Here is a 20,929-nt window from a genome sequence, read left to right on the forward strand (position 1 = left end):
TCATCATCAGCATCATCATCATCATCACTACTCAACCTTCGCCAAGTCCACCCATTCCCTTTAGTAGAACGCTGCAGGCACTGTCAGGGCTACTCCCCTACCCTCACGTCATCACCGCACGTTGGATTATTGCCATTTGGAAACACGGGTGTTAGCTCAAACAGTAACACCGAACAGTTATCAAACAGTAGCTCCCAAACCTTATCCCACAGTAATATCCAACAGTTATCCCACAGCAACACCCAACAGTTATCCCACAGTAACACCCAACAGTTATCCCACAGAAACACCCAACAGTTATCCCACAGTAACACCCAACAGTTATCCCACAGTAACACCCAACAGTTATCCCACAGAAACACCCAACAGTTATCCCACAGTAACACCCAACAGTTATCCCACAGCAACACCCAACAGTTATCCCACAGTAACACCCAACAGTTATCACACAGAAACACCCAAACCTTATCACACAGTAATACCCAACAGTTATCCCACAGTGACATCCAACAGTTATCCCACAGTAACACCCAACAGTTATCCCACAGTAACACCCAACAGTTATCCCACAGCAACACCCAACAGTTATCCCACAGTAACACCCAACAGTTATCCCACAGAAACACCCAACAGTTATCCCACACACAAACCGCACTGGCCAAGTTATCTCCTCTTTAGCCTACACTTATCCCACTGCTATCCTCCAGCCTTACCTCAACCCGAGTCGTGTGAGGAGTCGCAGCTTCCCAATCCTCTCGGGGATGTCCAGCAGCTCGTTGTGCTGCAGATCTAGGGAGTTCAGATTTGTACAGTGACAAATTTCTGAAAAGAGAAAAGAAAAAAGTACTACAATCATCTCCACAACATCTGAAAACAGAAGCCATATCATCCCAGTATTTACTGAGTAGCCATGCTATCACATACAGCACCATGTTATGTAACATGTGCTTCTCCTTGCTCCTTGCTTAGTCAAACCCATGACTTCCACTTGCTGGGTGTAACAAGGGTCACGACATATTCCCCCGGTTTGGTGCAATTCGGAAATGGAGTTTGGCTAATCATACCCCACTTTTGGTTCATTACCATTGGATACCTTCAGTTCAGTATCCGAAACACCAGGAATTGGCTTCACACATTGTACCCATGTCAGGAATCGAACCCAGGTCTTAGGCGTGATGAGCAAACTCTTGAACCCCCCCACCCCCACCCCGCCCGACACAGCAATGGCTGCCAGTGTGGTTCGACTCCACCTGGGTGTACTAACTAACAGGTACCATGTAGCCACATCAATAATCTTACCCTCAGGTAGGTGCTCCAGGTGATTGTGGGAAATGTCAAAGGTCACCAGGTTCTCAAGCTGACCAATCCCCTGAGGCAAGTCTCGAATCCTGTTTTCTCTTAAACTAAACTTGGTTAATTTCTGAAAAACAAATAAATTTACATTTTAATCAGCAACTTAACAAACTATTTTGGTGTCTTTTAATATCTAAAACAACCTCCTTCTCTCCTCAAATTTCTCGTCCCCGTCAATATCCAAATTAGTAATGCTAGTCAAACAGAGTCATCAGGAGACGACATATCCCCCGATCTAGTGCAGTTCGGAAATGGAGTTAGGCTACTTATACCCCCCCACTTTTGGTTCATTGCCCTCGGATACCTTCAGTTAAGTCAAGAAACAAATAATGCTGTTCAGTATTTTACAAAATCCCAAACCATCAAAAGCCACAAGTTCACTACTGGACTAATCCGTAAAGCAAGTTTCAACATGAAATATTCAATGGATTTGGATTTGGATTTGGAGATCCCAATATCCCCCCTTTATCGGAGGGAGTGGGGGAGAAAAACTCATTCCCAAACACTTTGCTGCATACTCTCTCATGAAGTATCAACAGTGAGTGAGTGAGTGAGTGAGTGAGTGAGTGAGTGAGTGACTTACAGTCAGCTGACTGATCTCTTCTTCCACATGCTTGATTCTGTTGTAGCGGAGGAACAGCGTCGTCACTGAGTGCAGCTTGTACACCACTTTGGGTATCTGCAAAAAACACACCTGATACTGTAGCACTGGTAAGTGTAAAACAGACAAACGCCATCTAAACACGGAGTAGTACTTCATTACTCAGTCCATGAACTGTGTACATGTTAATCACTCAGTCTGTATTAACTGTACACATGAGCATGTGAATCCTGTTTTTACACTGCTAATCCCGTTCTAAAACTGCTAATCCAAATCTGACACTGCTAATCCAGTTCTGACACTGCTAATCCCGTTCTAACACTGCTAATCCAAATCTGACACTGCTAATCCAGTTCTGACACTGCTAATCCCAATCTAACACTGCTAATCCCAATCTAACACTGCCAATCTAGTTCTAACACTGCTAATCCAAATCTGACACTGCTAATCCAGTTCTAACACTGCTTATCCAAATCTGACACTGCTAATCCAGTTCTGACACTGCTAATCCCAATCTAACACTGCTAACCCAGTTCTGACACTGCTAATCCCAATCTAACACTGCTAATACCAATCTAACACTTCTAATCCAGTTCTGATACTGCTAATACCAATCTAACACTACTAACCCAGTTCTGACACTGCTAATCCAGTTCTGACATTGCTAACCCAGTTCTGACACTGCTAATCCCAATCTAACACTGCTAATCCAAACCTAACACTGCTAGTCCAGTTCTAACACTAATCCAAATCTGACACTGCTAATCAAGTTCTGACACTGCCAATCCAGTTCTGACACTGCTAACCCAGTTCTGACACTGCTAATTCCAATCTAACACTGCCAATACCAATCTAACACTTCTAATCCAGTTCTGATACTGCTAATACCAATCTAACACTACTAACCCAGTTCTGACACTGCTAATCCAGTTCTGACACTGCCAATCCAGTTCTGACATTGCTAACCCAGTTCTGACACAGCTAATCCCAATCTAACACTGCTAATCCAAATCTAACACTGCTAATCCAGTTCTAACATTGCTTATCCAAATCTGACACTGCTAATCAAGTTCTGACACTGCCAATCCAGTTCTGACACTGCTAACCCAGTTCTGACACTGCTAATCCCAATCTAACACTGCTAATCCAGTTCTGACACTGCTAATCCCAATCTAACTCTGCTAACCCAGTTCTGACATTGCTAACCCAGTTCTGACACTGCTAATCCCAATCTAACACTGCTAATCCCAATCTAACACTTCTAATCCCAATCTAACAACTACTAATGTAACACTGCCAATCCCAATCTAACACTGCTAATCCAGTTCTAACACTGGTAGTCCCAATCTAACACTGCTAATCCCAATCTAACACTGCTAATGTAACATTGCCAATCCCAATCTAACACTGCTAATGTAACACTGCTAATCCCCATCTAACACTACTAATCTAACACTGCCAATCCCAATGTAACACTGCTAATCCAGTTCTAACACTGCTACTCCTGGTCACTCACCTCCTGCAGTTTATTATGTCTGAGATCCAGGACACGCAGGTCACGTAGGTACTCCAGCGAGTCCGGCAGACTGGTGATGGAATTCTCACTCAAGGCCAACGTCTGGAGGTTTGTCAGATTACCAATCTCTGGCGGAAGCACAGTCAGACGGTTGCCATAGAGATACACCTCGACTAGCTGAGTCAACTGCAAGGGAACAGAAGCTTAAACAGTGTCTGCTCTGGCTTCAATTTTCTTGGGGTCACTTGGACCCCTTCATCATTTAAATTAGGGGTCCTAAACAAAAATGGAGGCTTCCAATTTATAGCATTATAACATAATAGTAACAACAGAACACAGTGGTTGTGAAAAATGAGAAATCTTTTCGCAACTGCAAAATATCAACAAACAGGCAAAGTGAGAGAAAGGTTCACATCAGGGCACATCCTGCTCTCATAACCATGAGGTTTACATTAAGGGACAAATAATTTCTTAAAATGGAAATTGGATATTAACGAATATTTTAACAAAAAATTATCCATGTTAATGTCTAACTTCGTAAATGAAAAGGCAGTACACAGGTTATCAGCCATTGGTAAGGGGTCATTGGGACAGACATTTGTGAATGTTTTTTCTAGATCTAACAATGATTTGAAGTTTATGGATTCAGTCAAGTTCAATGGCTGTTCTGATGCTAGTGTAATGAGTGGTGAGTTCATGTCATAACTGTGACAATTACATCAATGAGTCATGACAATTGGCATATCAAACGTTTCTTAGTAAGAGTGTGTTCAGGATCCAGCATTTCCTTGATAAATCTAGTCAACATGTTTCAGGTGCTATAAATGTTTGAACATAATGACCGTTCGGGCAAAATGTGTTTTGCAATTCTTAATATAACTCTCCAAAGAATGAATTATTAACACTTGGATAAGTCTGTTGTTGAATAACTAAATATTGAGAGTCCCCTAAATAACAGCAACGCTTACATTCAAGTGTTCGCATTTATTCTTTATCATATACTGTATCGCGGTATCGATAAATCTTGTAATCCACAAACTCTGTCGACTGTTTACTTATGCAAATCTAAGCACGATATATTTCATCGCATTATCGATTACAGGACTCGTTGCGGTATGTCACAGCTACTTGCATGTATACACATGTTAACTTTTTTTCATGATAGTTTCTGGGATGTTTTTGAAGTGGAATTACCCCTACCTCCATCAGAAATTGTGATTAGAAAAGAACCCATTTGTTCCCTTGACCCAACCTCGGTCGTATGCATACTGATTATGCAAAATACGAAACAGGAAGTGATGTAAACCACATAATCCACACAGCCTTACTGCGGTGAGTTTCAATAATGACAGGTAGCCTACTTTGTTTACCGACTCGGTAAAGAAAATCAGCATCGATCAATCCTAATTTGAACAAAGAACAACAAACATTTTGCGCATCACATATTTGATAAGTTTCTAAGCGTGCCCCATTACGATCCATTATAAATTAACTACTGCTAAAACATAGTGTACCATCCTACAAGGTCACTTGATCTCGCGGGTCACTGTTACCACGTTCTGCAGTTTACCCTTCATGTGCCTGGCTATTTTTAGTTTGACACGAGGTCGTGATGTTTTCGACCAATCACCAAGCTAAAAGAATTACGAATGTATCTGAGCGGCTTAATATGCGGCACCTGATTTAAACATTAATACATGCAAAAGCGAAAATAGATATAGGTCAAGAAACCAGTTTGGGTATTTGTCATAAGAAATGAGAGAATAATGAAACTGGTTTGATTTAGCATACGGAAGTGTTAATCAACATGCTTCGCCGTCTTGTTTGGCAATAAAAACCTTTACGCAAAGACATACAGCTTTGATTTACAATAACAGAGGCCATTTGATGTGAAATGAATAATGGTCCAGTCACTGCAGCTACGAGACCCACACATGTTACGCAGGTGCGTTCAAACTCAAATTTGTGCGTCTAAGATGCAAAAACTGTGACAAAATTGTTAACACCAGCTCTTCTCTTTAAATATTTCTGAAACACATTATTTGTGTAGGTAGTAGAATACAGAGCCCAAGTAGACAGATCCACACAACACAAAGCCTAAAGATGAACAATATATGAAATTCTGTTACAACAGGTTTGATCACTTGTATACCTCAGAGCATGTGAACACAAACTGTCTTATAAAAGACAAATGACACTTACATCTTTCACGCTGCTGGGCAAGGCGGAGATCTGCAACATAGAAATATACACAATGTGAGCGGTAGAAACTAACAGTTTTAGTCCACTAGTCCTTATAATAACGTTTAGCAAATTTCTGCTAGTCCTTATGACACCTTAACTATTGGGCAATTTGGCAAGGACTACAGGACTGGTGCAAATAACGTTGATGGGGCACTGGAAACCTAGTCTGCCCTAAAACACTAAGGGAGACAAGCATGGGGCACTGGAGACCTAGTCTGCCCTAAAACACCAAGGGAGACAAGCATGGGGCACTGGAAACCTAGTCTGCCCTAAAACACCAAGGGGAGACAAGCATGGGGCACTGGAGGCCTAGTCTGCCCTAAAACACCAAGGGAGACAAGCATGGGGCACTGGAAACCTAGTCTGCCCTAAAACACCAAGGGGAGACAAGCATGGGGCACTGGAGACCTAGTCTGCCCTAAAAAAACCAAGGGAGACAAGCATGGGGCACTGGGGACCTAGTCTGCCCTAAAACACCAAGGGAGACAACCATGGGGCACTAGGGACCAAGTCTGGCTTACAACACCAAGTGGAGACAACCATGGGGCACTGGGGACCAAGTCTGGCTTACAACACCAAGTAGAGACAACCATGGGGCATTGGGGACCAAGTCTGGCTTACAACACCAAGTGGAGACAACCATGGGGCACTGGGGACCAAGTCTGGCTTACAACACCAAGTGGAGACAACCATGGGGCACTGGGGACCAAGTCTGGCTTACAACACCAAGGGAGACAACCATGGGGCACTGGGGACCAAGTCTGGCTTACAACACCAAGGGAGACAACCATGGGGCACTGGGGACCAAGTCTGGCTTACAACACCAAGGGGAGACAATCATGGGGCACTGGGGACCAAGTCTGGCTTACAACACCAAGGGAGACAACCATGGGGCACTGGGGACCAAGTCTGGCTTACAACACCAAGGGAGACAACCATTGGGCACTGGGGACCAAGTCTGGCTTACGACACCAAGGGAGACAACCATGGGGCACTGGGGACCAAGTCTGGCTTACAACACCAAGGGGAGACAATCATGGGGCACTGGGGACCAAGTATGGCTTACAACACCAAGGAGACAACCATGGGGCACTGGGGACCAAGTCTGGCTTACAACACCAAGGGAGACAACCATGGGGCACTGGGGACCAAGTCTGGCTTACAACACCAAGGGGAGACAATCATGGGGCACTGGGGACCAAGTCTGGCTTACAACACCAAGGGAGACAACCATGGGGCACTGGGGACCAAGTCTGGCTTACAACACCAAGGGAGACAACCATTGGGCACTGGGGACCAAGTCTGGCTTACGACACCAAGGGAGACAACCATGGGGCACTGGGGACCAAGTCTGGCTTACAACACCAAGGGAGACAACCATGAGCCACTGTTTGTTTGTTTGTTTGTTGTTAAACGCCGCACTCAGCAATATTCCAACTCTATGACGGTGGTCTGTAAATAATTGAGTCTGGACCAGACAATCCAGTGATTGACATCATGTGTATCGATCCACGCAATTGGACTCAATGACATGCATGAACAATGTTGGAGAGCTTGACCACCCGATCCCATTATTTGCCTTTCACGACAAGTATAGTTGCCTTTACAGCAAGAATGGGTTGCCGAATTCTACGCCGGGTCTTCACGGGTCCCATGGGGCACTGAGGACCTTCTGATGGACTCACCTGAGATTTGCTTAGATCAAGCCTCTTTGCTCCCTCTTCCTTGCACTTCTTGAATTCTTTGGCAATATCCTGAAACAGGTGTAATAGTTGTCAAAGATTTTTTTCATGTGATTTTTCCGCTCAAGATAAATATGTCCCAAACAAAATCTTGTTTAATTGAATATACACCTGCGCATGAACCAGAGGCTGCAATTACTGGTGCAAGTGCTCACATGTTACCCCCCCAAGAAGGACATAAAACATTTGTCACATACTGCTACAGAGGCAAACACCATGGAGTCGGGAATTATCTAGGAATCCTAACTAAATGCCAAATTGGGAAATAAAACATACTTTTGTTTAATTTGAAACTTTCTTAAAAGTTACTAATATTTCAATCAATGCAGAAATGTAAAACTACACATTAAAGTGTCTTGCTTATTGGTCCTGTTGTCAGTGACATCACCTCCGCAAAGTAATAACATTAGTTATGACTATAATAAACTGGCACGGCAAAGTTTAATTCCAAACAGGGAATGTTTTGCTGACAATTGCTTCTGAATTGGGTCCAAATACTGACCTCTGACCAGGTCTTAATACATTCCTGTGGATCAACAGAAATCAGGAACTCCACTGACAAGACAATGACAAACTCAAATAATCAAAACACAACATCGCCATATGGAATAAATACAAACAAGGAGAAGGAGGACTCCTGAGTTCCAAATTTGTCTATTGCCAACTGACCCATACCTAGTGTGCTTGTTGCTTTCTGTTGAAGTATTTGAAACTATGGACCCCCCAAATCTGTAATATGTAACAGAAGCGTCATGACCAGAATCCACTGAAGCGAAGGCTTAAGTTAAAACTCTGAGACTCACCAGATCTGCCTTGACAGAGGGCCGAGCTGGGACAGTGGGCTTGGCTTTGTTCTGTCCCGTGATCACCATGACCTGCTTCTTGGGGTTTGCGGGCTCCACAGCTATGGAGCCCTGGCTCCCCTTCTTTTCCTGAAACAACAAAGCAGAATGTGTTTCAAACAACAATGAGGACTGTGACCGAAACAACAATTAGGGCTGTGACTGAAACAACAATGAGGGCTGTGACTGAAACAACAATGAGGGCTGTGACTGAAACAACAATGAGGACTGTGACCGAAACAACAATGAGGGCTGTGACTGAAACAACAATGAGGACTGTGACCGAAACAACAATGAGGGCTGTGACTGAAACAACAATGAGGGCTGTGACTGAAACAACAATTAGGGCTGTGACTGAAACAACAATGAGGGCTGTGACTGAAACAACAATGAGGACTGTGACCGAAACAACAATGAGGGCTGTGACTGAAACAACAATTAGGGCTGTGACTGAAACAACAATGAGGGCTGTGACTGAAACAACAATGAGGGCTGTGACTGAAACAACAATGAGGGCTGTGACTGAAACAACAATTAGGGCTGTGACTGAAACAACAATGAGGGCTGTGACTGAAACAACAATGAGGGCTGTGACTGAAACAACAATTAGGGCTGTGACTGAAACAACAATTAGGGCTGTGACTGAAACAACAATTAGGATTGTGACTGAAACAACAATTAGGGCTGTGACTGAAACAACAATTAGGATTGTGACTGAAACAACAATTAGGGCTGTGACTGAGACAACAATTAGGATTGTGACTGAAACAACAATGAGGGCTGTGACTGAAACAACAATGAGGGCTGTGACTGAAACAACAATTAGGATTGTGACTGAAACAACAATGAGGGCTGTGACTGAAACAACAATTAGGATTGTGACTGAAACAACAATTAGGATTGTGACTGAAACAAAAATTAGGATTGTGACTGAAACAAAAATTAGGATTGTGACTGAAACAACAATGAGGGCTGTGACTGAAACAACAATTAGGATTGTGACTGAAACAACAATTAGGATTGTGACTGAAACAACAATTAGGGCTGTGACTGAAACAACAATTAGGGCTATGACTGAAACAACAATTAGGATTGTGACTGAAACAACAATTAGGGCTGTGACTGAAACAACAATGAGGGCTGTGACTGAAACAACAATTAGGATTGTGAATGAAACAACAATTAGGGCTGTGACTGAAACAACAATTAGGGCTGTGACTGAAACAACAATTAGGGCTGTGACTGAGACAACAATTAGGATTGTGACTGAACAACAATGAGGGCTGTGACTGAAACAACAATTAGGATTGTGACTGAAACAACAATTAGGGCTGTGACTGAAACAACAATTAGGATTGTGACTGAAACAACAATGAGGGCTGTGACTGAAACAACAATCAGGATTGTGACTGAAACAACAATGAGGGCTGTGACTGAAACAACAATGAGGGCTGTGACTGAAACAACAATAAGGATTGTGACTGAAACATAATGACGATCGTGTCTGAAACAACAATTAGGGCTGTGACTAAAACAACAATTAGGATTGTGACTGAAACATAACGGCGATCGTGTCTGAAACAACAATTAGGACTGTGACTGAAACATAATGACGATCGTGTCTGAAACAACAATTAGGATTGTGACTGAAACAACAATTAGGATTGTGACTGAAACAACAATGAGGGCTGTGACTGAAACAACAATTAGGATTGTGACTGAAACAACAATTAGGGCTGTGACTGAAACAACAATTAGGATTGTGACTGAAACAACAATTAGGGCTGTGACTGAAACAACAATTAGGATTGTGACTGAAACAACAATTAGGATTGTGACTGAAACAACAATTAGGATTGTGACTGAAACAACAATTAGGATTGTGACTGAAACAACAATGAGGGCTGTGACTGAAACAACAATTAGGATTGTGACTGAAACAACAATTAGGATTGTGACTGAAACAACAATTAGGGCTGTGACTGAAACAACAATTAGGGCTGTGACTGAAACAACAATTAGGATTGTGACTGAAACAACAATGAGGGCTGTGACTGAAACAACAATTAGGATTGTGACTGAAACAACAATGAGGGCTGTGACTGAAACAACAATTAGGATTGTGACTGAAACAACAATTAGGATTGTGACTGAAACAACAATTAGGATTGTGACTGAAACAACAATTAGGACTGTGACTGAAACAACAATGAGGGCTGTGACTGAAACAACAATTAGGATTGTGACTGAAACAAAAATTAGGATTGTGACTGAAACAACAATGAGGGCTGTGACTGAAACAACAATTAGGATTGTGACTGAAACAACAATGAGGGCTGTGACTGAAACAACAATTAGGATTGTGACTGAAACAACAATTAGGGCTGTGACTGAAACAACAATGAGGGCTGTGACTGAAACAACAATTAGGGCTGTGACTGAAACAACAATAAGGATTGTGACTGAAACATAATGACGATCGTGTCTGAAACAACAATTAGGGCTGTGACTAAAACAACAATTAGGATTGTGACTGAAACATAATGACGATCGTGTCTGAAACAACAATTAGGACTGTGACTGAAACATAATGACGATCGTGTCTGAAACAACAATTAGGATTGTGACTGAAACACCAATTAGGATTGTGACTGAAACAACAATGAGGGCTGTGACTGAAACAACAATTAGGATTGTGACTGAAACAACAATTAGGATTGTGACTGAAACAACAATTAGGGCTGTGACTGAAACAACAATTAGGATTGTGACTGAAACAACAATGAGGGCTGTGACTGAAACAACAATTAGGATTGTGACTGAAACAACAATTAGGGCTGTGACTGAAACAACAATTAGGGCTGTGACTGAAACAACAATTAGGATTGTGACTGAAACAACAATGAGGGCTGTGACTGAAACAACAATTAGGATTGTGACTGAAACAACAATTAGGGCTGTGACTGAAACAACAATGAGGGCTGTGACTGAAACAACAATTAGGATTGTGACTGAAACAACAATTAGGATTGTGACTGAAACAACAATTAGGGCTGTGACTGAAACAACAATTAGGGCTGTGACTGAAACAACAATTAGGGCTGTGACTGAAACAACAATGAGGGCTGTGACTGAAACAACAATCAGGATTGTGACTGAAACAACAATGAGGGCTGTGACTGAAACAACAATGAGGGCTGTGACTGAAACAATAAGGATTGTGACTGAAACATAATGACGATCGTGTCTGAAACAACAATTAGGGCTGTGACTAAAACAACAATTAGGATTGTGACTGAAACATAACGGCGATCGTGTCTGAAACAACAATTAGGATTGTGACTGAAACATAATGACGATCGTGTCTGAAACAACAATTAGGATTGTGACTGAAACATAATGACGATCGTGTCTGAAACAACAATTAGGATTGTGACTGAAACATAATGACGATCGTGTCTGAAACAACAATTAGGATTGTGACTGAAACATAATGACGATCGTGTCTGAAACAACAATTAGGATTGTGACTGAAACATAATGACGATCGTGTCTGAAACAACAATTAGGATTGTGACTGAAACATAATGACGATCGTGTCTGAAACAACAATTAGGATTGTGACTGAAACATAATGACGATCGTGTCTGAAACAACAATTAGGATTGTGACTGAAACATAATGACGATTGTGTCTGAAACAACAATTAGGATTGTGACTGAAACATAATGACGATCGTGTCTGAAACAACAATTAGGATTGTGACTGAAACATAACAGCGACTGTGTCTAAAACAACAATTAGGATTGTGACTGAAACAATAATGGAGATACCTAGACAATGTGGTGTTTAACACTAATCACATGACTAGAAGGTGTTCGCATAATTCAGTAGAGGTAATCATGGTAATCTGACCCTGTTTCATATAAATATCTACCGATCACTTCACACACAATTCTGCTGAAATAAACATAAACACCATTAAATAAACATAAACACCACCGAACGAACATTTTGAATAGAACCTAAGTCCAGTTACACAATCAACACTTTTTATAACCAGACAATGAAAATACAAGAATAATTTGCGTACTTCAGTATGGGTTTGTTGATATGGTATTTCCATTGTTATGTACTTCGACAGATATGTATTTGCGTTGGAGAAAAACCCCTTCAAAACCCATTATTGCATGTACAATGCGTACCCCTCTCTACACAGCTATTTATGGGGTGGGGGGTGGGGAAATGTGCACTATACTCAAGAAAATATTATAGTTTTCAAAGAAAGATGCTGCTTCTAATCAGAACAATATTTTGCGAAATAAGTCTATAAATAAATCTTGGACGGTGACATATATGCTGTGATAAGTTTTCTAAATTATCCCATGCTGTATCATGTATACTTTCATCTGTCCATAGGCCGATACGGCCATGACCTGGAGCCATGAACTACAAATCTTACGATGACCTGCATGGGACCTACAGAGGACAGATGGGCCTACTACAGCTCTTACGATGACTGACATGGGACCTACAGAGGACACTTGGGATACAGTGTCATACACTACAAGTGTTACGATGACCTACATGGGACCTACAGAGGACAGATGGGCCTACTACAAGTCTAACGATGACTTACATGGGACCTACAGATGACACTTGGGATACAGTGTCATACACTACAAGTGTTACGATGACCTACATGGGACCTACAGAGGACAGATGGGCCTACTACAAGTCTAACGATGACCTACATGGGACCTACAGAGGACACTTGGGATACAGTGTCATACACTACAAGTGTTACGATGACCTACATGGGACCTACAGAGGACAGATGGGCCTACTAAAAGTCTAACGATGACTTACATGGGACCTACAGAGGACACTTGGGATACAGTGTCATACACTACAAGTGTTACGATGACCTACATGGGACCTACAGAGGAGAGATGGGATTACTACAAGTCTTATGATGACTTACATGGGACCTACAGAGGACACTTGGGATACAGTGTCATACACTACAAGTGTTACGATGACCTACATGGGACCTACAGAGGACAGATGGGATACAGTGTCATACACTACAAGTCTTACGATGACCTACATGGGACCTACAGAGAACAGATGGGATACAGTGTCATACACTACAAGTCTTACAATGACCTACATGGGACCTACAGAGGACAGATGGGATACAGTGTCATACACTACAAGTCTTACGATGACCTACATGGGACCTACAGAGAACAGATGGGATACAGTGTCATACACTACAAGTGTTACAATGACCTACATGGGACCTACAGAGGACAGATGGGATACAGTGTAATACACTACAAGTCTTATGATGACCTACATGGGACCTACAGGGGACAGATGGGATACAGTGTCATACACTACAAGTCTTATGATGACCTACATGGGACCTACAGGGGACAGATGAGATTACTACAAGTGTTACAATGACCTACATGGGACCTACAGGGGACAGATGGGATACACCAGCTTGTTATTCACGACTGCTATACAAAAATATTCTTTGCTAAAATCCACCATGCAGAGAGTTTCGTACCCAAGATAATTTGTTTAAAATCAGTCATCCAATGATACAATGCAAACTTGTGTGCAGAACATGGGGATCACTTAAACATTAGCTGCAGCCGTATTTGCCCATGTATATATAAATATATTACACTGAAACAGTAAATATACAAAATGACAATGTGACACAGAAGAGTATTGCACAACCAAAAATGACCAGGAGTGCACACACACAACCTGCATACACTACCGTAAATTATCGGCCTGGGGCGTGATATGGTGTCTCCGTGAGATGAACATGGCGGAGAACGAGAAACTGGGCTGTGTTGTTTGACAGCTGTATTTTGTTAAATGCTGCACACTGAGCAATAGGTGTACATGTGACTTGTCATAAGAGGCGACTAACGGGATCGGGTGATCAGGCGCGCTGGCTACGTACATGAATGTCATCACATCCCAATTGAGTAGATAAATGCTCATGATGTCAATCACTGGATTGTCTGGTCCAGACTCAATTATTTACAGACCGCCATCATACAGCTAAAATATTGCTGAGTGCAGCATTAAACAACAAACAAACATATGGTTATGAAACTTTCAAGGATTGCTCATTCCTTTGACCTGAGAAACATACATAAGTCCTAGGGCACCAACACCTGCAATTTTGTGACGGCTGTAGCATGGACACAGTGGTTTGAATATGTTTGGGATAAGCCAATGGAAGAACGATGTTACCATGGATATGTTAGATCACAGGGAGGTAATTTGAACAGAGCCATGGCGTCAGCCCATTATGAAGTAACTCAGTGAACTCAGCATGCTCAGTGCATCTTAGAAATCCTGATAAATGCCCTGGATCCACAGGCCACCATAGTGTTCTCATGTTTCCCATTCAAGTGACAAATTGATAAAACTACAGGGATTCACTTTGCTTCGTTTTCTTGGACAATGACATCCAAGCATGTCATATAATTTGGTAAGTATATAAAAGAATGTCCTATCAAAACTGAAAAATAATTATAACATGTCCAAAAGCCAAATCACTGAAAAGTGACATTCATTTAATTACACTCTTCAGCAAGATAAATTTGGGGCACTATAATGAGTGAGTGAGTATGGTTTTATGCCGCTTTTAGCAATATTCCGGCAATATCACAGCTTGTACCAATGTGGGAAATCGAACCTGGGACTTCGGCGCAATGAGCAAACACTTTAACCATGTTAACAACCATGCCATCCCATTGCCCCTGCATTTTGAAGACACTAACCACTAGGCTACCCCACCACCCCTGCACTTTAATGAGTGAGTGACAAGCGAACACTTTAACCACTAGGCTACCCCACCGCCCCTCAACTGTAATGAGCGATTGACAAGAGAACGCTTTAACCACTAGGCTACCCCAGCGCCCCTGCACTTTAATGAGCGATTGACAAGCGAACACTTTAACCACTAGGCTACCCCATCGCCCCAGCACTTTAATGAGTGAGTGACAAGCGAACGCTTTAACCACTGGGCCACCCCATCGCCCCTGCACTTTAATGAGTGAGTGACAAGCGAACGCTTTAACCACTGGGCCACCCCATCGCCCCTGCACTTTAATGAGTGAGTGACAAGCGAACGCTTTAACCACTGGGCCACCCCATCGCCCCTGCACTTTAATGAGTGAGTGACAAGCGAACGCTTTAACCACTGGGCCACCCCATCGCCCCTGCACTTTAATGAGTGAGAGACAAGCGAACGCTTTAACCACTAGGCTACCCAACCACCCCTGCACTTTAATGAGTGAGCGACGAACGAACGCTTTAACCCCTGCACTTTGAAGACAATAGAGATGGGGACAGTGATGATGCAGATGTATGACAGCGACTGACTCCAGCATTTGTATAACTGAATGGAGATAAAACACACTGGATGAGGATGAGGAGAAGGATGACCTAGGAGAACATGAAGCATCCAATCGTCAACTAGCTCTTACAAAATCCCTGTACAGTGTCAGATGACAAACTGTGACAAAATGTTGCAGAGTTTGACTTCACCTAAAATACTGCTTCCTACAACAGGGCTGGCAAAAAAAGATTGATAATCAGAATTATGATCGATGGGAAGAAATATTTACAATTAGTGTCATCGATTATACCTTACATAGGCTATTGTGAAATAAAGTTTAGAATTACCAAAACAGACATGTTATTGTCACAATGTTAATTGATGAAGATGGAAAGCAACTGTTTTTGTTATATCTGAAATGTCCACAAATTAATCCCTGAACATATGTGCCTCCACTCACCAGTGGAGTGAAATATGTTGGTTTCTTTAGGATTTTATTTGTGTACTTACTCAAAGATACTTCTCCGATATTATCGATAACGTATAGATATTTTTTCAACAATTATTGATCTCAGTGATCTGTATTGATAGCCAGCAATATCCTACACACAAATATTGGGAATGGACACACATAATTTGTTAGGGTGAGCAACAAAACTGGTATACCAGCAATACACGTATTGCAATACAACCCTTGAATATTATTATTTTCCAATAGTCACAGAAGAATGAATAAATCATTAATATCTACTATCGTGAGGCATTTGGATGGACTGGGTAAACCATGTAAACAGCACATGCTGCTTACCTTAACATTCCACACTGATGATGGAATAGGTAGTCTCGTTTATCCATACTAAAAGTATACATCTCGCAAACTGAAGTCTGGATTAATGAATGAAAAACTACCATTCTTATCGCAATACGACCTTGTGCCAATACGCCAACACCAATAATTAGCACTGTCAGTTTCATTGGATACAAAAAGAGAATGTTTGTCATTGAAACAAATTCAAATTTAGCCATAATAGCATGCACGTAAATTTTTCCGGTCCATGTGTGATTTCTTCCCAAAGGTTTTGGTTGAAACAAGGCAATGTTCATCCTTAGTTGGCACCCCACTTCAGGAATAATTTAAATTATATTTGTTGGTACAAATTGTGCCAACTTGTCCCGCAGAGCAAGTAGAGATCTAGGCTACTAGTTGTAGGACTTTCATTTTGTGGAAGCATCGGTGGCTAAGTGGGTTAGATCACTGACTTTGTGTGCTGGCGACTAGGTGTCTCACTCTGGCAGTGTGGGTTCTATCCCGGACGGGACTCAACCCAAAAACGTACTAGAATCTGTACTTGACTAAGCAAATGCTAAGAAAGTGTTATCCCAAATAAAGCATTTGTTACATTAACACCTCATTTTCGGTTTTAACAGTCATACAGGGTTTTTATACGGCTTAGTCATAGTTACTGACTCGGGAAAAGAACGACAGTTGGCTTGGTGAGGTCACCCTTTACTGTCAATATTTTTGCTTTGACATTTGAGAATTAGTAATGAGTCGCTTACAAAAAAATAATAAAAATAATTGCCTCCCTTATAAAATAGTTTTGAGACCAAAAACACTTATTGTTTATTTCTTCAACAGACAGCTGCCAGGTGTTCTGTCTAATTATGAAATAAGCAACATGTATTTTGTTTTTGTTACTACGAATGTACAAGAAATAAAAATGTAAAAAATGCTGCCACTCGTCAACATGAGTGGGTGAGCAAATTTTTCAAGCTCTGCCTGGTTTCACCATTTTAATGAAACTTAACCGAATTGGGAATAATTAATTGCCTTGCATCATATTAGTAAATAAGTTCTTTTTTCTATTCCACAGCATCTACCATCGATGAACTTATATTCCATCTTACAAGGTGACATAAAACATACATGTAAAGTATTTGCTGATTTAGATCATAAATTATTTATCGTCCAATTTACAAAATTGCATCCAAAGGTCACATTCACTCATCATAAATTGGTGGAATATGGTGATACCTGCATAAAACTGCCCTTTAATTTACCAGTCCAAATGGCTAGCCGAAGACAGAGTTGTTGTCTTTTTCATTATGTCTTCATTTTCATTAACGTCCCCATCGTGAAATATACAAGCAGCCTATAATGATCGTTTCAACTAATTATGTGGTTACAGTGTGTGCCAACGATGATCATTTGCCATTGTACCATAACACTGTAGGTGGTGATGATGATGATGATGATGATGATGATGATGATGGTGATAGCACCTGGTCTGTCTTGTTATTTTAAAGATGCAGGTGTAACACTGTTGCTGCTGCCATTCACTGTGTTTATACACTACTGTTAAGGGACAAAACATTTATGTCTATTTTTCTACACTACCCTATCTGCTACATGAGGGGTCAGTATCTGTCATACACAGGGAGATGTGGAACCATGAAACCATGGCAACTAGGGCCCTTTGACTACCTGCATATGACAGGTCACAATACAGCTGTCACCGTGTGGCTGAACCAGGAAATAAGACAACTGACCCTCCTCACTGCTGAGCAAAAGGCATCTAGATCAAGTTATTTTCTGGATATAGGAAATAAAATACACATCCATGGAAAAATGAATTCCTGTTCTGTAATATAATTTAAGAAAGGAATTAGGAGAAAAATTTAATGAGTTATGGGAGAAAGTGAAAGGGATGCATTTTCTCACATGAAAATTGGACAAATTAAGAGAGGACATCCCCCATCTAATGAGAGTGGACATCCCCAAATCCATGGCGCTCTCCAGGATCAGCTGCCAGAATTACATAACAAAAACACAAGAACACCTGACAGGCATTACCTTAGGAATTTCTTTGGCTTGAAATTGTTCTCTGATAGAAACATTGTCCATTGGTGCGACTACGTCGTCACAGCCATCATGAGTGTACTGTGCCTGGCGGTGACTTTCCAAGTCTGGTGAATCGGAGCCGGTTCCGTGGGTGGACATGATGGGGATGACACTCTCCCCTCTGTAGTCAGCTAGTCGTTCTGCTGCAACTGAATTATCTTGGGCCTTGTTGGTCTTCCGAGACATTTGCACTCACTGATAGTGTTCACTTCATTTACACATGTGATTTAGACAGTATCTAGTCAGGGACAACTGGTACACCTAGGTATTATATCTCCTGTCTCTGGGGTGGGTCTTTGGTTGTAGCGTTGTTATGACAGAACACTATTTAATGCCTGTCAGAGTTACATAATGATCAATATTTTCAAAGTGTTGAATTGTCTCAAATACGAGCAGTTGTTCTCGAGACAAGGGTCTGCATCAGGGCTGTCATGCTCTAGGCTGTCTTCAGGACATATCTCAAGTCTGCGTGTAGCATTTGACAATATTACAAACTAGTCTGTTTCCCTTGGTGTTCTTTGTAATCGTCATAAGTTCAAATCGATGAAGAAATTACGACTTCTTAAAAGTCCCCATATCGTATTGTTTAGGAGACTGTGTTGCCAATGTTCTTCTCAGACGGTGTCGAGTCGAGTCGCGGTGACACCATTTTACCTCATCGCCACCTGCACAGAAAGAAATAACATTAGCGATCGCGTGCACTCTCGCATGAGGACAAGCGCCTGACAAAATGAAAGATCGGATTTCAAGGAAACGAATGTCATACCTCAATCGTGGAAAAGAAACTGCACATAAGCAAAGTGCTGACTGAAAGCTCACCCTACACACAAAATATTGCCGACTTCTCAGTACCTTCTGAACGATGCGCATATTATTGCGCAGAAGTAATACTAGAGCGGAAGTTACGTCAATGATTCAGGGTCAGGGAAGGTTTAAACCCTTCATTATCTTACATATCTTACGACTTTATGATAATAAATAATTAACTTATCTTGTATCTTACCGAAGGTTTGATGTGTGTGAATAATTATGAACAGATTTGTTCATCGAAGCTATAAAATATACGTTCACTTATTTATTTATGAAATACACAGCATTAGATCTATCTCTGATAGAAGCCACACTCATGGTCATAGTGTTTGAGAGAATTGTGACATTATTCTTTTATCTAATACAAAATATCTAATACAAAATACATATGCATTATCCATACAAATTATTTTATTGAACCAGTGTCTCATTATTTTTTCTTTGTTGCATCAAGCTAGATTTTCACGTGTTGCAAGTTGTACAATCAGTATGACGTCATAATAGCCCTGTGTAGTTGTAAACTATGACGTCACAAAAATATGGCGCGCACCTGTTTTAATGCGTAAGCTAGAATATTGTTGATTGGCCTTGGTCGTTTATTTATTTATTCATTTATTTATTTATCAGGTTGTTTTGAGCGTGCAAGCATCACAGTAAACCGTATGGCTAATAATCATAATGACACATTCCATTTTTTTTCATATGTACAATACCCGTGAAGATTTCGGGGTAGAATAGGTCTTCAGCAACCCATGCTTGCCGTTAAAGGTGACTATGCTTGTCGTAAAAGGCGACTAACAGGATCGGGTGGTCAGGATTGCTGACTTGGTTGATGCATGTCATCGATCCCAATTGCGTTGATCGATGCTCATGACATTAATCACTAGATTGTCTGGTCCCGACTCGATTATTTACAGACCGCCGTCATATAGCTGGAATATTGCTGAGTGCGGCGTTAAACAACAAACCAACCAACCAACCAATATGGACAATAGAAGCAGTTAGGTTTGATTGTTGTAGGTTTTGGGTTGTTGTTAACAACGTCACCAATGGCACCACGTCACCAATCGAAGAACAACATCGAAGTGGCGAACAAAAAAAAATGACCTTGCGAAACTGGCACCGTATCTAAAAAATTAGAACTGTTTGCACTGATTTGTTGCTTTGTTTTGTTTTGTTTTTAAATATGAAATATAAATCAAGTATACGTATTTTAGAGTTATTTTCTTTAGAGACAATACTATCAAAATGTTATCAGTTGTCAGACATGTTTAGATACAGCATATGTAACGATATTGCCTTGAAACATTAAATAATTGTTATATTTAATATTTTATCATCGTGGCAACAATCATAATAAAGAAACGTTCTCGGAAAACAATGTTATTGCATGAATTGTGAGCCACACGTTCTGATGCGAGTACTGGCTGTACTGAATGACTAGTCCATGGGTTTATAGTTCTTTTTTCAAAAGCGGAAAGTACAGTCTCTTATGGGGACTATTTGTTTTTATCATTTATATAATCAAGATATTATGATTAAAA

At 41.2% G+C, this 20,929-nt stretch overlaps 1 protein-coding gene across 2 annotated transcripts in view; it reads right to left on the bottom strand.

Annotated features, from left to right (window-relative positions):
* Positions 1-19,445, bottom strand: part of LOC139466809 (leucine-rich repeat protein SHOC-2-like) — a 36,000-nt gene extending 16,555 nt beyond the window's left edge. Inside the window, exons 1-9 of one of the 2 annotated variants that reach the window (XM_071248505.1) lie at positions 19,395-19,445; positions 18,528-19,240; positions 8,260-8,388; positions 7,400-7,468; positions 5,673-5,702; positions 3,471-3,656; positions 1,937-2,032; positions 1,300-1,420; positions 714-822 (exon numbers count right to left, since the gene is read on the bottom strand). In XM_071248505.1, coding sequence (XP_071104606.1) covers positions 714-822; positions 1,300-1,420; positions 1,937-2,032; positions 3,471-3,656; positions 5,673-5,702; positions 7,400-7,468; positions 8,260-8,388; positions 18,528-18,761 — 974 coding nt within the window. In that variant the 5' untranslated portion in view covers positions 18,762-19,240; positions 19,395-19,445. Of the gene's footprint in view, positions 1-713; positions 823-1,299; positions 1,421-1,936; positions 2,033-3,470; positions 3,657-5,672; positions 5,703-7,399; positions 7,469-8,259; positions 8,389-18,527; positions 19,241-19,341 lie in introns of both variants that reach the window. The other variant, XM_071248504.1, reaches the window with a different exon arrangement.
* Between the last annotated feature and the right edge of the window lie 1,484 nt (positions 19,446-20,929).

This window comes from Haliotis cracherodii, unplaced genomic scaffold, assembly GCF_022045235.1.
Source record: "Haliotis cracherodii isolate W230 unplaced genomic scaffold, xgHalCrac1.p SCAF_19, whole genome shotgun sequence".
NCBI classification, from domain to species: domain Eukaryota; kingdom Metazoa; phylum Mollusca; class Gastropoda; order Lepetellida; family Haliotidae; genus Haliotis; species Haliotis cracherodii.